The sequence below is a fragment of the Nothobranchius furzeri genome, chromosome 16 (assembly GCF_043380555.1).
Source record: "Nothobranchius furzeri strain GRZ-AD chromosome 16, NfurGRZ-RIMD1, whole genome shotgun sequence".
In the NCBI taxonomy this organism is placed as follows: Eukaryota; Metazoa; Chordata; class Actinopteri; order Cyprinodontiformes; family Nothobranchiidae; genus Nothobranchius; species Nothobranchius furzeri.
The window spans coordinates 3,475,550-3,490,712 of NC_091756.1; the positions used below are offsets into that span (position 1 = coordinate 3,475,550).

Sequence of the window (15,163 nt, forward strand, 5' to 3'; positions counted from 1 at the left end):
TGGAGGGTCTCCTGGTGGCCTTGGGTGATCATACGGAGTGACTGGGTTCGGTCTCGGACTGGGTAGGGTTGGAGAGGCCTACCGTCCACCGAGGTCACTGGTATAACTCTCTCCAGGGGTTGTAGGGGGATCCGTAGGCGTTTTGCCAGATCTAGGTCCATGAAATTGTCCGCGGCCCCCGAGTCCACCAATGCGTTTACGTGGAGTGAGGCCTCACCATGGAGGAGGGTGACAGGAATGAGGAGACGGTTAGTAGCGACAGGGGTAGAAGAAGACCCAGACTGAGCGACCCCAATACTCAGTGGGGCCCCCCGTTTCCCGATCGTAGCGGGCAGTCCAGGCGTCGGTGGTCGGGAGAGCCACAGTAGGCACAGAGGCCCTCGCGCCACCGTCGTTGTCTCTCCTCGGGGGGAAGGTGGCCGAGCTGCATGGGCTCCTCCGCCAGCATGTGTACAGGAGCTGGCGTGGGTGAACGAGGGCGAGGCACCGGCGTCCTGGGTGGACGCGTGGATAACTTGGGTTGAACCAGAACCCGCTGGTCGATGCGCAGCTCCAGATCAACCACCTCATCCAGGGTGTGGTCGGACAAGGAGTTCACCTTGGTGTTGAGCTGATCTACCATGGAACGCAGCTGCACGTTCTCGTGGCGGAGACGATCGATCTCCGTCGAATCTACTCGGATCTCAGTCATCCTGTCAGGCTGATCAGACTGGATGAAGGAGACGAACAAGGTGAGACGTTTTAACAGTTTTATTATTTCTCTGGTCATATCTCTGTGAGGAAGAAACGATGACTGAGATGAGAAGCCGGTCACGGCGTCTTCCATATATAGCCTTGCTTGGCTGTGACGTGGAGGGAATCCCCGCGAGGAGCACGCTGGGAGCTCCCCACGAGGGGCATGTCGGGAGTTGTGGTCCGAAGGTCAGCCGGGAGATACCTGAGTCCTGACATAAAATTACTTAAAATAAGTTAACATTCTTAAACATGGTTAAAATCTCCTTGTTTTGAGTAAAAAATTGGGTAAGCAAAATTTACTTGGCAAGAAATCTTGAAACTAGCAAAGAAACTTGGCTAAATGGCCTGTATTTGATATAGCGCTTTCTAGAGCAAATTTAGCTTATCTGACTGGCAGATTTTTTTTAACTGAAAATAAGGAAATTTGGATCAAACTTAAGAATATTTATCTTATTTATTTTTTTCCTAGAGAATTTTTTTTCTTTTAAAATTTAAAACAAGATAAAATGTCAAAAATGGGACTTGTTTTCTCTTCCAGGACCCTCCTAAGGGTATAGAGCAGGCCCAGTGCTCCACGGCCAGGACTAAAACTACATCGCTCCTTTTGAATCCGAGGAAGAAAAGGTCTTCAAAGTACTCTGCCCACCGATCCACAACATCCTGAGTCGAGGTCAGAAGCACACCATCCCCACTAAAAACAGTGTTGGCAGCGCACCGCTTTCCCTTCCTGAGGTGCCAGATGGTTTACCAGAAAATACGATAGGACTCTTTCTTCAGTTTGACGGCATCTCTAACCATCGGTGTCCATAAGCGGGTTTGGTGATTACCACCACATCAGGCACCAACACATCTCTCATTGGCCACCTCGGCAATGGAAGAAGAGAACATGGCCATTTCGGACTCAATGTCACCCGCCTCCCCCGGAACCTTTTGGAAGCTCTGTCGGAGGTGGGATTTGAAACATCTTCTGGCAGAAGACTCTGTCAAATGTTCCCAGCAGACCCTCACAATACGTTTGGGCCTGCCAGGTCTGACCGGCATCCTCCCCCACTATCGAAGCCAACTCACCACCAGGTAGTGGGACGGTGGTAGTGGTCAGTAGACCGCTCCGCCCACAGATCAGACGAGACGACAACAAAGTCGATCATTGAGCTGCAGCTGTTTTCTCTCCGCGCTCGAGCCTCCTGGTCAATCAGCCTCGCTTCCAAATTAGCCTGGCGCTGCGTTAGCTCCTCGACCAACGTTGATGCTGCTTGAAGCACGGACTCTGTTTTGTTCACTCTCTCTTCTACTTCGTCCAGTCTGTCATTTGCCCTCTTTAACTCCTGCTTTGTCAGAAAGTTGTGCCCCATTGTCTCTTCTGAATTCGCGGATTTCGTTTAAGATGCTGTTCAGGCTAGCTTCGGGACTATTTCCCCCACATGGGTTTAGCTCCGGAGAGCTACTTGGTCCAAGTGTCGGCACTGAGTCTTTTTCTGTCGAAGCCATACTTAGTCCACTTCTCGTAGTAACCCCTTTCTTCATTCTTTGTAACAAATATTCACCAGGTTTGAAAAAAACAGTTAATGCGGGGTTAGTTTATAAGACCTTTGGGGAGTTTAGAGTTTAGGCTACCATCCTCTCGCTACCAGAACCGGAACACGGAAGCATTATTATTTCATTTCATTATGTGTCATATGTTGATGTCTAAGTAGCATTCAAGATATATTTTCGGAATAACCTTGGAATGATTTGGCAGAGAATGCAGGTTTTCATTGCTGTGCCTTCACCTTTACCAGAGCAGCTGACCTAACGCTCACAAGCAGAACACATCTGATCATGTTCTTAGTGAACAGCTGACTTTAACAGTTTAGTACACTAATCAAATGTTCAAGAATAACATGCAAACACAAACATACTTACAGTGTCTAAAGAGGCAGCAGCTCTTAAATCTGGTAAAAATCCGACCTCAAGGAGGTGAAGAAGAAAATTCTGGTTTTCTATCCCATAGACGCGATCAAGGAACAGAACCATGGCTGCTTTATGGTCTGGGCAGAAGCCTGCTGACATGTCTGGTTCCATAACCAAGCCATCTACACACCCATGGACATAAAAACACATCAACAATAAAAATCAAGAAACAAACATTTTAAGTATTTAGTTTAGGATCCTAAAAGCATGGATCTCAGTTTTTATTGGTGCTCGACGATCAGCTCACCTTTAGTCAGGTTAGGCATTGAGAAAGGAATACTGGTGACTCCGACCAGATCTTCAATGGGAATGAGAGACCTCAAAATGGCTCTGATACGGATTGCTTCACCTTTACCGGCGTGGATCAGCTGATATGAAACAGGTGCTGGGTTAGGGTGAACATTGCATCAATGTGTGTGTGTGTGTGTGCGCGCGTGTGTGTGTGTGTGTGCGTGCGTGTGTGTGTATGTGTGTGTGTGTGTGCGTGTGTGTGTATGTGTGTGTGTGTGTGCGTGTATGTGTGTGTGTGTGTGTGTGCATGTGTGTGTGTGTGTGTGTGTGTGTGTGTGTATGCATGTGTGTGTGTGTGTGTGTATGCGTGTGTATGCATGTGTGTGTGTGTGTGTATGCATGTGTGTGTGTGTATGCATGTGTATGCATGTGTGTGTGTGTGTGTGTATGCATGTGTGTGTGTGTGTGTATGCATGTGTATGCATGTGTGTGTGTGTGTGTATGCATGTGTGTGTGTGTGTGTGTGTGTATGCATGTGTATGCATGTGTGTGTATGTGTGTGTGTATGCATGTGTATGCATGTGTGTGTGTGTGTGTGTGTGTGTGTGTATGCATGTGTGTGTGTGTATGCATGTGTGTGTGTGTATGCATGTGTATGCATGTGTGTGTGTGTGTGTATGCATGTGTGTGACTTGACTAGACTCACATGCATTTCTGGAGCACAGCGGCCCAGCAGGTCGATCAGTGCAGCGTAGAAGGTCATGATGGCATTCCCCATATGGATAGTATCATCCTCCTCCTCTTCCTCCATCATGTCACTGTTACACACACACACACACACACACACACACACACACACACACACACACACACACACACACACACACACACACACACACACACACACACACACACACGCATGTAGCAGATGCTTACAAATTAAACTTTTTCCCAACATCCCATAACATTCAGTTGTTTCAATCACCGAACGTAGAAGAAGTGGACTATTATGGAGTTTGCTCTGCCACCAGCACAAATGCCTTTATTAAAGTGAACCTATCAGCCTAAACAATATGACCGTGTGTTCAACTGGATCAGTTTAGTAGCTATGATTCCTGGCATCCGGACAGTAACGAGAAGGCGCTTGCCGCTGTTAGCCATTCTTTCAATCTTTTTCTCTGCGAGCTTTCTTCTTTCCGTCTTGCTTTTGTCTGCGGTCTTCCCAGGTAGTCCTGGCTACAATCACGTATTATTGACAGATTCTTTTATCTCACTGATCGTTCAAGATTCACCATGGATTAACCTTCCGCTTTGTTCGTGGCGCACTGGACCCAAGCCAAGAGCCTCTAGCGATGTGTCTTCGATCCTGGAGAAAACTCGGAGGAAACGAGCAGGAATTCTTCTGGCACTCACAGAGAACAGTCGCTTCTGCTTTGCTCCCTTATCTGCTTTTCCCAAGGCTCTTTTTGTCCCGTCTGCCTACAGAGCGCTTCTCTGCATTTCCTCTGGGAATCACTATTTTTCAGAAATGGATTTAATTAATTGGTCATTCAATGCGATTGATAAGATTTTTTCCACGATGAGAACGGAGGAGGGGGCTCGCGCTTGTCCTCACGGGACACATGCAGCGGGATACACGCGCGATTCCTGGAAGAAGTGGAATGTCATCTGTCTCTCTCAGCTGTCCATTGAGGACGTCGAAGACGTGTGGATATTTGGCCTGATGATCACTGGATTTCTTCTGATTGGAGTGGGAGGACATCTGGTTTTCTGAAAAATTGGGATGACGGGAGCGATTGGAGGGTGACCCGCAACCATGGACGGCACCGTCCGGGCGGAGACCTCACAGACTGGGACGTTACTCGAGGTGAATCGTAAGCTGGACAATGTTTTAGCTGCGTTACCGGTGTTAGTGCGCAAAATGGATGTCATCTCGGAGAGGGTCACCGGACGATGAGGAGATGTTTAATCACCGAATTGGCTTCACTGAAGGATTTGAATTGTTGAGGGTCTGACCTCATGAGGAAATTACTATGCAGTGATTTTCTCCAAAATGACTGTGCTTAAATTGCTCTGAAAAAGCAGATAATAACATCAGTGCCAAGAGACACTTCATTTCCCATGATGCTTTGCATAGGGAAGCAAGGTGATGACGTCACCACAACAACCAGCTCAAAAACTATAAGTTTCAGTGAAAAACGAAACTTAACTGTTCTTATGCCTAGTTCACTGGCTGTAAAGGACGCTCATTGCATGCTCCGATCAGCGTGAGCAGATCAAACAGCGAACGCTGAAAAGCTGGGTTTGGAAACCCAGCAAGCAAATCTACTTTTTCTGCATTCCTCCAGCTGAGGTGAAGGAAACGATCGCTGACTGATAAACTCCAACTCCAACAGGACCTGACTGGGAACGAGCGGAGCCCATCCAGCTCTCAGAGACGCTGTAAGTTACAAACTCAGCACAACAAAAAGAAACTTTGCTCTCTTCCAGCCCAGTGGGAGAAATTACGGAGAAGCGTAAATCACATCTGACCAGGGAACACAAAGGGACGCCTTGTTTTGCCCGGATCAGCTGTTATCTCCTGCAAGTTTTATTTCATTTAAACTTTTACCTTTTCTCGTCTCCTCTAGACCAAGATAAGCAGTCGACCGCGTGACTTGCTTCAAATTATCAGACGGTTTTCTCTATCTTCCGTAATCAAACACGTTATAGATATATATCGTGAAGTAAGATCTTTTGTTTATTGTTTATTTAATCTGGGTTATTGTCGGTAAGCTCTGGCCAGGCTGGTCGACTTCTCTTTTAGAATAAATAATTTACGAGTGACCTTTGTTGTTTTGTAAACTTTTGAAGTGTTACAGTTAAGTTTTACTGTGATTTTTAAGCCACTAAATGCAAACTAATTCCCTTTTGTCTGCATCTGAGAGAGGAAAGTCAGCTTACAGCTCACACAACTCCAAGGACACACACTCCCCACACACCTGCTCTAAAACAAAGCATTCATTGATCTCACACACACACACACACACACACACACACACACACACACTCATGCGTGTTTCCAGTGTTTGTGGGACATCATTCACACACACACATCTTCAATTATATAAAATTGTTTTGCATTATTAATCTCCTTGTTTAATTAAATGTTATAAAATTCAGATTTGTCTCCATAGATTTCTTTGTGTCGATGTAAAGTCTCTGCTCCTGACGGATTCCACGACTTCAAGAAAGACTGATAAGAGTTTTGGTTTGAATTTTTCCCCGGTTAAAGGGGTGGTGCCCCATAAGATACGTAAGAGTATCTTAATTAATTAATACATCGGTAAATATTCCCATATTTACAGAATTTATAGAAGAATCCAAAAGTAATTAATTAATTACTAATTACTCGCTCCTAATTACCCCAACATAATGATCAATACAGACTTTAAGGCAGAGAGGAAATTACCTCTGCCTGACGCAAACAAAGTCCTGTTATCCAATCTGACGCCATAAGCAGCCTTGGAGTTGTGTGCAAAAAAAAAATACCACGATGGAAGGAATGCAGACAAATGCTGTGAAACCCTAACCCCCACCCCCCCACCCCCCACCCCCGCCTTCAGATTGTGGTCTCTGCATCGAGGTCATCAAGTTGAAGGCACTCACTGTGCTCTGTGCTTTCCCGTGACCTCCCACCCACCTGTGGATTCAGTTGGCCGAGCGCCACACAGGCAGCTCCCGCTGAGGAAATCAGGGTCCCAGCCCCTCCCCCCTACCTACCGGGTCTCACGATGTGAACTGTGACGTTCGTGCTTATATGTTGGGTGTTTTTTTGCATAGTAGAGCTACACCCTGCCGGTGTAACTCTGTTAATGCCTTTTTCTCCCTCCCCGAACTCTCCTCATGTAATCCCCTCTTCATCTATTGAAATGAGCGCCGTCATGGCTGCTCTCGTGGTCTGCCTGTATCTGTCCTGTCTACATGTGTGTGTGTGATCTTGGTCAGGCTGTTCTGTGGAGTCAAGTTCCTACACTCTGGATCGCTGGAGCGCTGGCAATAAAATTCATTCTGATTCTGAATCCAAGTGAGAATAAGGTTTCTCTTAAAGTGTGGTTTAGGTAGTAAACATCGGCATGATGTCCCAGCTGCTTCCCCTTTGTTTGCGGACGTGAGCTCAGTTTCTGCTCTCCTAACAGGCTGCGGTGTAGCACAGCGCGGTTTCTCTGTCCATGTTACTTCAGGTCTGTTCATCCATTATTCATCCAGCTGTTTCTGTAGTTTCGGATTCCTCCATGTCACTAATACCCACTAAACACCCGCTCTATTAACAATAAGCCCTTCCTGCTAAATCCTCACAAAAAACCTGGACTTTCTATTCTTTACTGATGTTAGGTAGCGGTTCTGATTGAACTCTTCCCGAGTGGTTATTCCTTTCGGAGCAAGCCCCGGGGTTCTGGCTGCGGTGGAGGTTGTCTTTAGAGACCATCTTCCATGTAGCTCTACAACCTTAGGTTACTTTTCTTCCTTTGAACTGCAGCTGATTAAAGTCATCGTCCACCTTGTCTGCACTGTTTTTTCATTCGGGTTTTTAGTGATTGTACCACTAACCAGTCACATAAGGGTTCAAACACACACTCAGACCACCGGCTGGACCGACTCCCCCTTGCCAACATGGGAGAAGGAGCAGCCCACGAACAGCTGCGTAGGGCTGCAACGATGATAAATGTGGGTGCGTGATTATAGTGAAACAATCACAGCTTCACAATTACTTTACATGAATTGATTTCACATCCACATTAACATATATAAATCACAAATACACACACACACACACACACACACGCATCTATAAATGATTAATAAAGTGCATGATGACATTCTATAAAGGTTTTGAACTCCAGAGATGATCTGTTGCTGCTTTTTAGTAAGTCTACTTAGAAAAGTTCATTAGTAAAAATCAAAGTAATCTCTGTAATATTAAAATTACAGTTTAAAAAGTTTAAAATACCCTAGATTATGTTTGCCTAATAGCCTGTTACGAGTTTCTGTAAAAAGACAAAAATGTTTAACTGTTGACAGCTCATCAGGGTGAACACAACGTTTACCGTATTTTCTGGACTAAGCCGCTACTTTTTTTCAAATCCATACCCCCTCATCATGGTAAATACACGTATGAGTTCTTATGTTGCCGCATTTGAGTTGAAGGCCATCGATCTGGCGGTAAAGGAGGTAAACAGCGCTGCCGCACGTAAGCTTGGCATGAATGAATCCATGGTTCGGCGCTGGAGACGGCAGCGGGAAGAACTCATTCAAGCCAGCTTCACCCGGGGATGATGACAGCGACACCGACATCGCCACAGAAAAGGTGTGTGACGAAGCTCTTCTGAGGCTGTTCAACTCCAACACTGAAGAAGAGGACTTCAGTGGTTTCAGTGCGCAGAGGACGATGAATAAACTAATCAATAACTTTTCTGTTTCGTTTGATACTGATCAGTTCAGTTAAACTACGTTTTCAACTCAGTAGATATCTGCGGCTTTAAGCCCGGTGTGGCTTATATTGAGGTGCGCTCAATAGTCTGGAAATTACGGTATTTAAGTCAATACTAAAGGAAGGAGACACCCTAATGAAATTTGAAGCTAAATTCCTACTAGTGCATTTGTTATTATCCACCCATACATTTTCGGCAGCTTATGTGAGGTCGGGTTGCGGGGGCAGTAACCTAGGCAGGGAGACCCAGACTTCCCTCTCCCCAGTCACTTGGGCCAGCTCCTCCGTGGGAATCCCAAGGTGTTCCCGGCCAGCCGTGAGACTTAAGGTGGTTTTCCAGGAACACTACTCAGAGCAACTTGGAACAATGCAGCTCGGCCTGACCACTGTTTCCAAGGTTCGGTATTTTACTTCTACTATCTCCCCTATCCTTACTCCCTGCTCCATTGAGGTGGCCTACCTAGCAAGGCTGAGTTGGGCCGGCATCGTGACTCTGGTCGCTGGTTGGCTAGGGGGTGGAGTCAGTGGTTGCTCTGGAGATTTTTGCTTTCTGTTTCACTGCCTGCAGCCATTTACTGGTTCAGAGTCTGACAAAAAGCTGTAAAACTGAGCAAACTGTCCAGCAACACCAATGTTTTTCTGCTGAGTTGTGTTTCTGTGGAGCATACAGGTTACCTTACACCGTTTACTGATCGCCTCATCTTATTTTGTCATGAGTAAAAATCGTGCACCCAACCCACACCCTCCGCGACTGCCGCCCAGAATGGATAACGATGAAAGAGAAGTTAGAGCCTCTATTCTAGGGGTCGCCAACCTTTTTGAAGCTGAGAGCTCCATCACGATTGGTTAGCCACATGAAGGGCTCCCAGGTTGATGGACAGTTTTGTCATGTGCACAATACTGACCGTTGAACTAGAATAGATTTCAGTTGAACTAAACTTCGTGTATAATAAAACTACTTTAAGGCTTTTTAGTAATATAATTTCCAAACATATGTCAGTGCAGCTGAGACTAAAAAAGGTCTCTCTGTGAAGCTCGGCTTCTGACCAAGTCCTCCAAACACACCCACATCACCCCGCTTCTCCTCCAGCTTCACTGGCTGCCAGTCAACTTCAGGGTTCATTTCAAGATCCTGGTTCTGGTCTATAGGGCCTTACATGGACAAGCACCATCTTACATTGGTGATCTTCTTAGGCCCTACACCCCCAGCAGGTCCCTGAGGTCCAGTGATCAAAGCCTACTGGTTGTGCAGCACCAGGCTAAAGGTCAAAGGTGACAGATCATCTGCTGCTGTGGCCCCCAGACTCTGGACCTCTCTCCCCCTGAGCCTGAGATCAGAGGACTCAGTGGTCTCCTTTAAAAAGCAGCTGAAGACTCACCTGTTAAGGCTTTTGTGTGACCTTCTTCACCCTCTCCTTGTTCTGCTCTTCCTGCCTTTCCCGGGATCCATCGATTCCTTTTTTTTTAATTCATTTTCTCTCTCCCTTTCCTTACAATTTTTAATTACAAGTATTTTTTGTCATTTTAAACATATATTTTTGAATCATTTTTAAAAATGCTTTTTACATTTTAAATGTTTTGTTTTTGTGAAGCGTCTCGTGAACCAGCAGGTCCCCGCCTAGTCAGTCCATCCTGACTAGGCGGGGACCTGCACACAGTGATCCATGCATTTGTGATCTCCTGAGAGGCAAGAGAAGGATTGTTTTCTTTCTTTCGTAGATTCACTCCTAAAGTATCTGGGCCAACCTGCAGCTGGCTCTTCTGTCCAGGAGCAGCCGTGCTCCTCATCTCCTCTGCTGTCCTCAGGTGAGTCTATCATGTCGACAGTTACGTGTAATGACTAAAATAACTTGACTTGTGTGAAAATAACATCATGTTGTGCAATTACATGCAATGTATTTCCTCTTGTTTTCTAATAATTACGGACCTAGAGCCTGAAGAGCATGTTACTCCTCCTGCTTGTTCAGGTGAGGGGCTTCTGCTGATAATAACAGCAACACTGGTTCCACATTTGGTGTGTGTCTGATTATTGTCACACTGGTTTCACTTTGTCTTTGTTGGCATCTGCGCCCATGTAGCTGCTCCAGCTGATTGGTAATCAGCTTCGGGTGTGCACGGGCATGCTCCCGCAGGCGTCTCGTGTCCGCGCTGCCGCAGTGATTTTCTATCCTTCACCATGAAACTGTCCAGAGTGGTGATCTTTGGTGATTTTAACATTCACATTGATGATGATTCTGATCGCTCTGTGTCATGATCCTGAGTGATCGTGCATTGCTGTGCCCCACCTAACTATGCTGTTGCATGTCTACTCACAATTGTCTTCTAAACATCTCCATCTGTGCTCAGGATACAAGCTTCCTCCAGCCACTGATCTGTGCCAGATTATCTGAAGCTCTTACAGACGGAGTCCAGCCTTTAAGCCAAGCCCTTCTACATTTTGAACCCATTCTCTGCTCCCAGGACTCCTGCCCTTTGCCTGCTTAACCTCACAGACCTGAACCTCCAGGCTATCAATGCTTGCCTGCTCGCTGACTCCTCTCTGCCTGCCGTGCCTTGGCGCCCTCCTGATATCTGAACCCACATGTACCTACCTGCCTCCTGTGTTGTTGTTCAGCTCCGGTCCAGGAGGTCGGGTATCCAGCACGTTTCTGTGGTTTCTCTGATTCAACACACTTGAATCACCGGTGCAGCAGCTCATCAGGCTCTGCAGAAGCCTGTTAATCACCTGCTGACTGAAATCAGGTTTGTTGAACTAGAGTAAAGACTAAAACATGCTGGACGGCGGACCTCCAGGCCTGGAACTGACTACCCTAGCTTTAGGGGAAGTTCATGTACTTATTTGAACTGTTTTTAGGAACATACTCACAGTCTTTTGCTGCTCTCAGAATTAGGGGATGGACCATTTCTGGAGGCATCCTGGGAAATCCTAATTGCCTCCTCCATTGCTGCCAGCAACCCGTCTCCACCTTCACCTCGAAGGGCGGGGCCAAAACATTCGGGTCGACGAATAAGAAGCCTCACCACAACATTGGCATTCTCTTCCACACTCTCACCTGGCCCCATCACAGAGACACAGTAACACAACACCAAAGGGTATCAACACTTAAAAGTACAATTAAAACTATTTGAGATGAATATATGGAGCTGTTGAATTTATACTGTTTCTTTTACCGTTGCAGAAGACGGCAAAGCGCAGGAAGTCCAGGTATCGCTCTCCTTCTACAGGGTTCCATCCAATGTCTGGATATCCTTTATGCACAAGCATGACACAGCTCTGCAGCCCACAGCTAGCCAGGTACTGCACCACCTGCAAAGGTGCATCACACAAACATGCATATAAAACATAAAAGCTGCAAGCTGTGTGTGTGTGTGTGTGTGTGTGTGTGTGTGTGTGTGTGTGTGTGTGTGTGTGTGTGTGTGTGTGTGTGTGTGTGTGTGTGTGTGTGCGTGCGTGTGTGTGCATGCGTGTGTGTGTGTGTCAGCTGCACCTTTTCAAGCTCTGGCTCTCGTAATGCCAGAGCCAGCTCATTGTTATCCATGACTGATGCTGCAGCTACATCCAGAGGAGTGGATCCTCGCATGGAAGGAGATGCTAAAGAGGAAAATGGAAAAGGAAAAAAGCATCAACATCAATATTTTTATATATCTGTATCAACAGCTTTCCCCGTTTCTCTAGTTTGGTAAAGGTTTTCACATTCGTGTGAAAGAAATCTTCACGTGTTCTGTGACTTGTGCTTTTGCATTCAAGCTGCTGTATATAGAAGGTGCCGGTCTGGTGACATTAAGGGAAAAAATACATTGTTTGGTCACAACTTATTAATTTGTGGGAACGAGGTAGTAAACTCCTGGCGACTTGTTATTAATTCAATTTAATTCAAGTTTATTTATATAGTGCCACATAAATAAACCTGTAAATATTGTTGGGGACAAATATGTCAAAGAGGACAAAGGAAAAATAAATGGCAGAGCTGCGGATGGACACCCACATTAGCCAGGTGGTTAGATCCTGCCTTTTCCAGCTTCGCCGGCAATCAAAGATGAAGTCCATCCTGACTAGACGGGACCTGCACACAGTGATCCATGCATTTGTCATCTCCCGCTTGGATTATGCAAATTCCCTTTTTTATGGATCCACATCTTCCTCGGTTGCACACCTACAGCTGGTGTAGAATGTAGCGGCCCGCCTTTTGACGGACACCAGACGGAGGGAGCACATTACTCCTGTTCTGACCCGGCTCCCGGTGCGCTACCGCATCCAGTTTCAAATTTTACTTCTTGTTTTTAAGTCCCTCTGTCTTTATGTGCCTCTCTACTTGATTCAGCTGGTTCAGCCCTAAGTACCTGGTAGAATTCTTCGATAAGCAGACCGCCGCCTGTTACAGGTGCCAAGTGTTCGGGTGAGGACACGAGGAGAACGAGCGATCTCAATCTGTGCGCCTCGTCTCTGGAACCAACTCCCCCTAGCAGTGAGAGTGCCCCCCCCCCCTCTCTGATTTTAAATCACGCCTGAAGGTTCATTTTTATTCCTTGGCTTTTACGCCAGCCTAGCTAGCATTTTATAATGTTTCTTGTTTTAGTTTTATTGTTTTTATAGTAGTTACTGTACTACTTTTTATTACTTCTTCCCGTGGGTTGATTTTATGCTCTTTTACTGTGCAGCACTTTGGTCGGCCTCGGCCGTGTAGAACTGTGCTTTATAAATAAAATGGATGGAACATGAAAGGTGAGGAGATGAGTGACAGATGAACACAAAGGGAGAGCGTGTCTTTTAACAAGTAATCAGCAGTCGGATCTCTCTGTAACTCCTGCTTTTACAGCAAGCGGCAAATTGAGCAGAAAAAGTTGCACTAAGTGTTCTAGAAAATAAAGAGAGAGAGCAAAGCTGTTTGTTTTTTCTTTCCTCTTCTTTCTGCTGATCCGATCCATGACTGAAAGCCGTGATATGATCTGAACCATGAGATTTTTGATCCGTCACACCACTACATGTAGAACTTTGTGAAAAATAATAAAACGTGATTTTTAGTTGGGTCAGCACCTTTCTCAGTAGGAATTAAAACAACAGAGGTCAAATGTAGAAGAAGAAGAAACAATCTTTTATATAGCACCACTCAAGACAAAAAAATCATGAAGCACAAAACAAATAAAACTGATTAAAATTTGTTTAAAGAGGGAAATCGGTGAATCCCAAGAAAGGTGGAACAGGTAGAAAATGCAGAACGAGGAAAGGGTGATGAAGGTCACGCAAAATCCTGAACAAGTGAGTCTGCAGCTGCTTTTAAAGGAGACCACTGAGTCCACTGATCTCAGGCTCAGGGGGAGAGAGGTCCAGAGTCTGGGGGCCACAGCAGCAGATGATCTGTCACCTCTGACCTTTAGCCTGGTGCTGCACAACCAGTAGGCTTTGATCACTGGACCTCAGGGACCTGCTGGGGCTGTAGGGACTAAGAAGATCACCAATGTAAGATGGTGCTTGTCCATGTAAGGCCCTATAGACCAGAACCAGGATCTTGAAATGAACCCTGAAGTTGACTGGCAGCCAGTGAAGCTGGAGGAGAAGCGGGGTGATGTGGGTGTGTTTGGAGGACTTGGTCAGAAGCCGAGCACAGGCGTTCTGAACCACCTGTAGACGGTTCAGGGAGGTTCTGCTCAGACACGTGAAAAGAGAGTTACAGTAGTCTAAGCGTGAGGAGATGAAGGTGTGGAGAACTGTCTCAAGTTCAGAGCGGGACAGAATGGGACTCAGCTTAGCAACGTTCCTGAGACGGAAGAAGGAAGAGCGAACAAGAAAACTGACATGAGAATCCAGGGTGAGAGCTGGGTCAAAGGTCACGCCAAGATTCCTGACAGAAGGTTTGGTGTGAGAAGCAAGCTGACCAAGAGAGTCTCTGACTTTGGGAACCAGCTTGTCTGGGGCACAGATGAGGATCTCAGTCTTATCTTCATTCAGCTGAAGAAAGCTCCCACCGTCCAGGTTCTGATAGAGTCTAAGCAGGTGTGTAAAGTGTGGAACTCTATTTTCAGCGTAACAGCAATTTAAATACGCCTGAGACGTGCCTTGCATTTTTATGCAAAAAAACCTTGCATTCAACAGTTGTTCGCTACATTTGACCTTTTTAGTGTTTTGCTCACACCCTATAGTTTTATTATGAGTGCTAAAAATGGTTTGTTACAAATGTTTGTGGTTTCCACTGCAATAATTTTATTTAATTTGTTCTACTCAGATTTTGATTTCTTGTTTACGTTCAAGTTCAGTGTGGTAATACAGTATGGCAAAATGACTAACTTTATGATGTTGTGCTGAAAAGAATAATACCAAACAAGGCATAAAGAATAAAATATAGAGGGAAATATAAAGGTGAACACTAAAACTTGTCTAAATGGCTAATTATACCTTCTTCCGGCTCTTGGAGAGTACAGACGCTTTTTTCCCTCCTCTCCTCCCTATCTTATCCCAAGGCTCTTTGTCTGTCTTTGGGTGTACGGCGCTTCTGCATTTTTTCTGGAAACTGGAAATTATTAAAAATGGACCTGGTCAGCTCGTCTCTCAACGCGATTAAAAATTGTTTTTCAACGATGAGAACGGGAGAAGGGGCTCCCGGTTGCCCCTCTGGGACAGACCCAGCTGGGTATATCATGGACTCCTGGAAACAGTGGAACCTGATCTGCCTCTCTCAACTGTCTGTAGAGGATTCTGAAGACGTCTGGATATTCGTGGTGTTGGTGTCGGGATTCCTGCTGTTTGGCCTGAGCGGTTACCTGGCTTACCGGAAAATTAAC

The 15,163-nt window shown here is 45.9% G+C and overlaps 1 protein-coding gene and 1 long non-coding RNA gene across 4 annotated transcripts in view; one reads left to right on the plus strand and one right to left on the minus strand.

Moving 5' to 3' along the window:
* ryr2a (ryanodine receptor 2a (cardiac)) overlaps window positions 1-15,163 on the minus strand; it is a 710,821-nt gene that overhangs the window by 443,706 nt on the left and 251,952 nt on the right. For all 3 annotated transcript variants that reach the window (XM_070545357.1, XM_070545356.1, XM_070545355.1), the window contains exons 47-52: window positions 11,875-11,978; window positions 11,558-11,693; window positions 11,253-11,439; window positions 3,623-3,734; window positions 2,933-3,053; window positions 2,638-2,807 (exon numbers count right to left, since the gene is read on the minus strand). In XM_070545357.1, coding sequence (XP_070401458.1) covers window positions 2,638-2,807; window positions 2,933-3,053; window positions 3,623-3,734; window positions 11,253-11,439; window positions 11,558-11,693; window positions 11,875-11,978 — 830 coding nt within the window. The remainder of the gene's footprint in view (window positions 1-2,637; window positions 2,808-2,932; window positions 3,054-3,622; window positions 3,735-11,252; window positions 11,440-11,557; window positions 11,694-11,874; window positions 11,979-15,163) is intronic.
* LOC139063470 (uncharacterized) lies at window positions 5,218-11,407 on the plus strand. The gene is made up of 4 exons (XR_011516815.1): window positions 5,218-5,358; window positions 10,106-10,192; window positions 10,318-10,353; window positions 11,272-11,407. It is a non-coding gene; the product is annotated as an uncharacterized lncRNA (long non-coding RNA).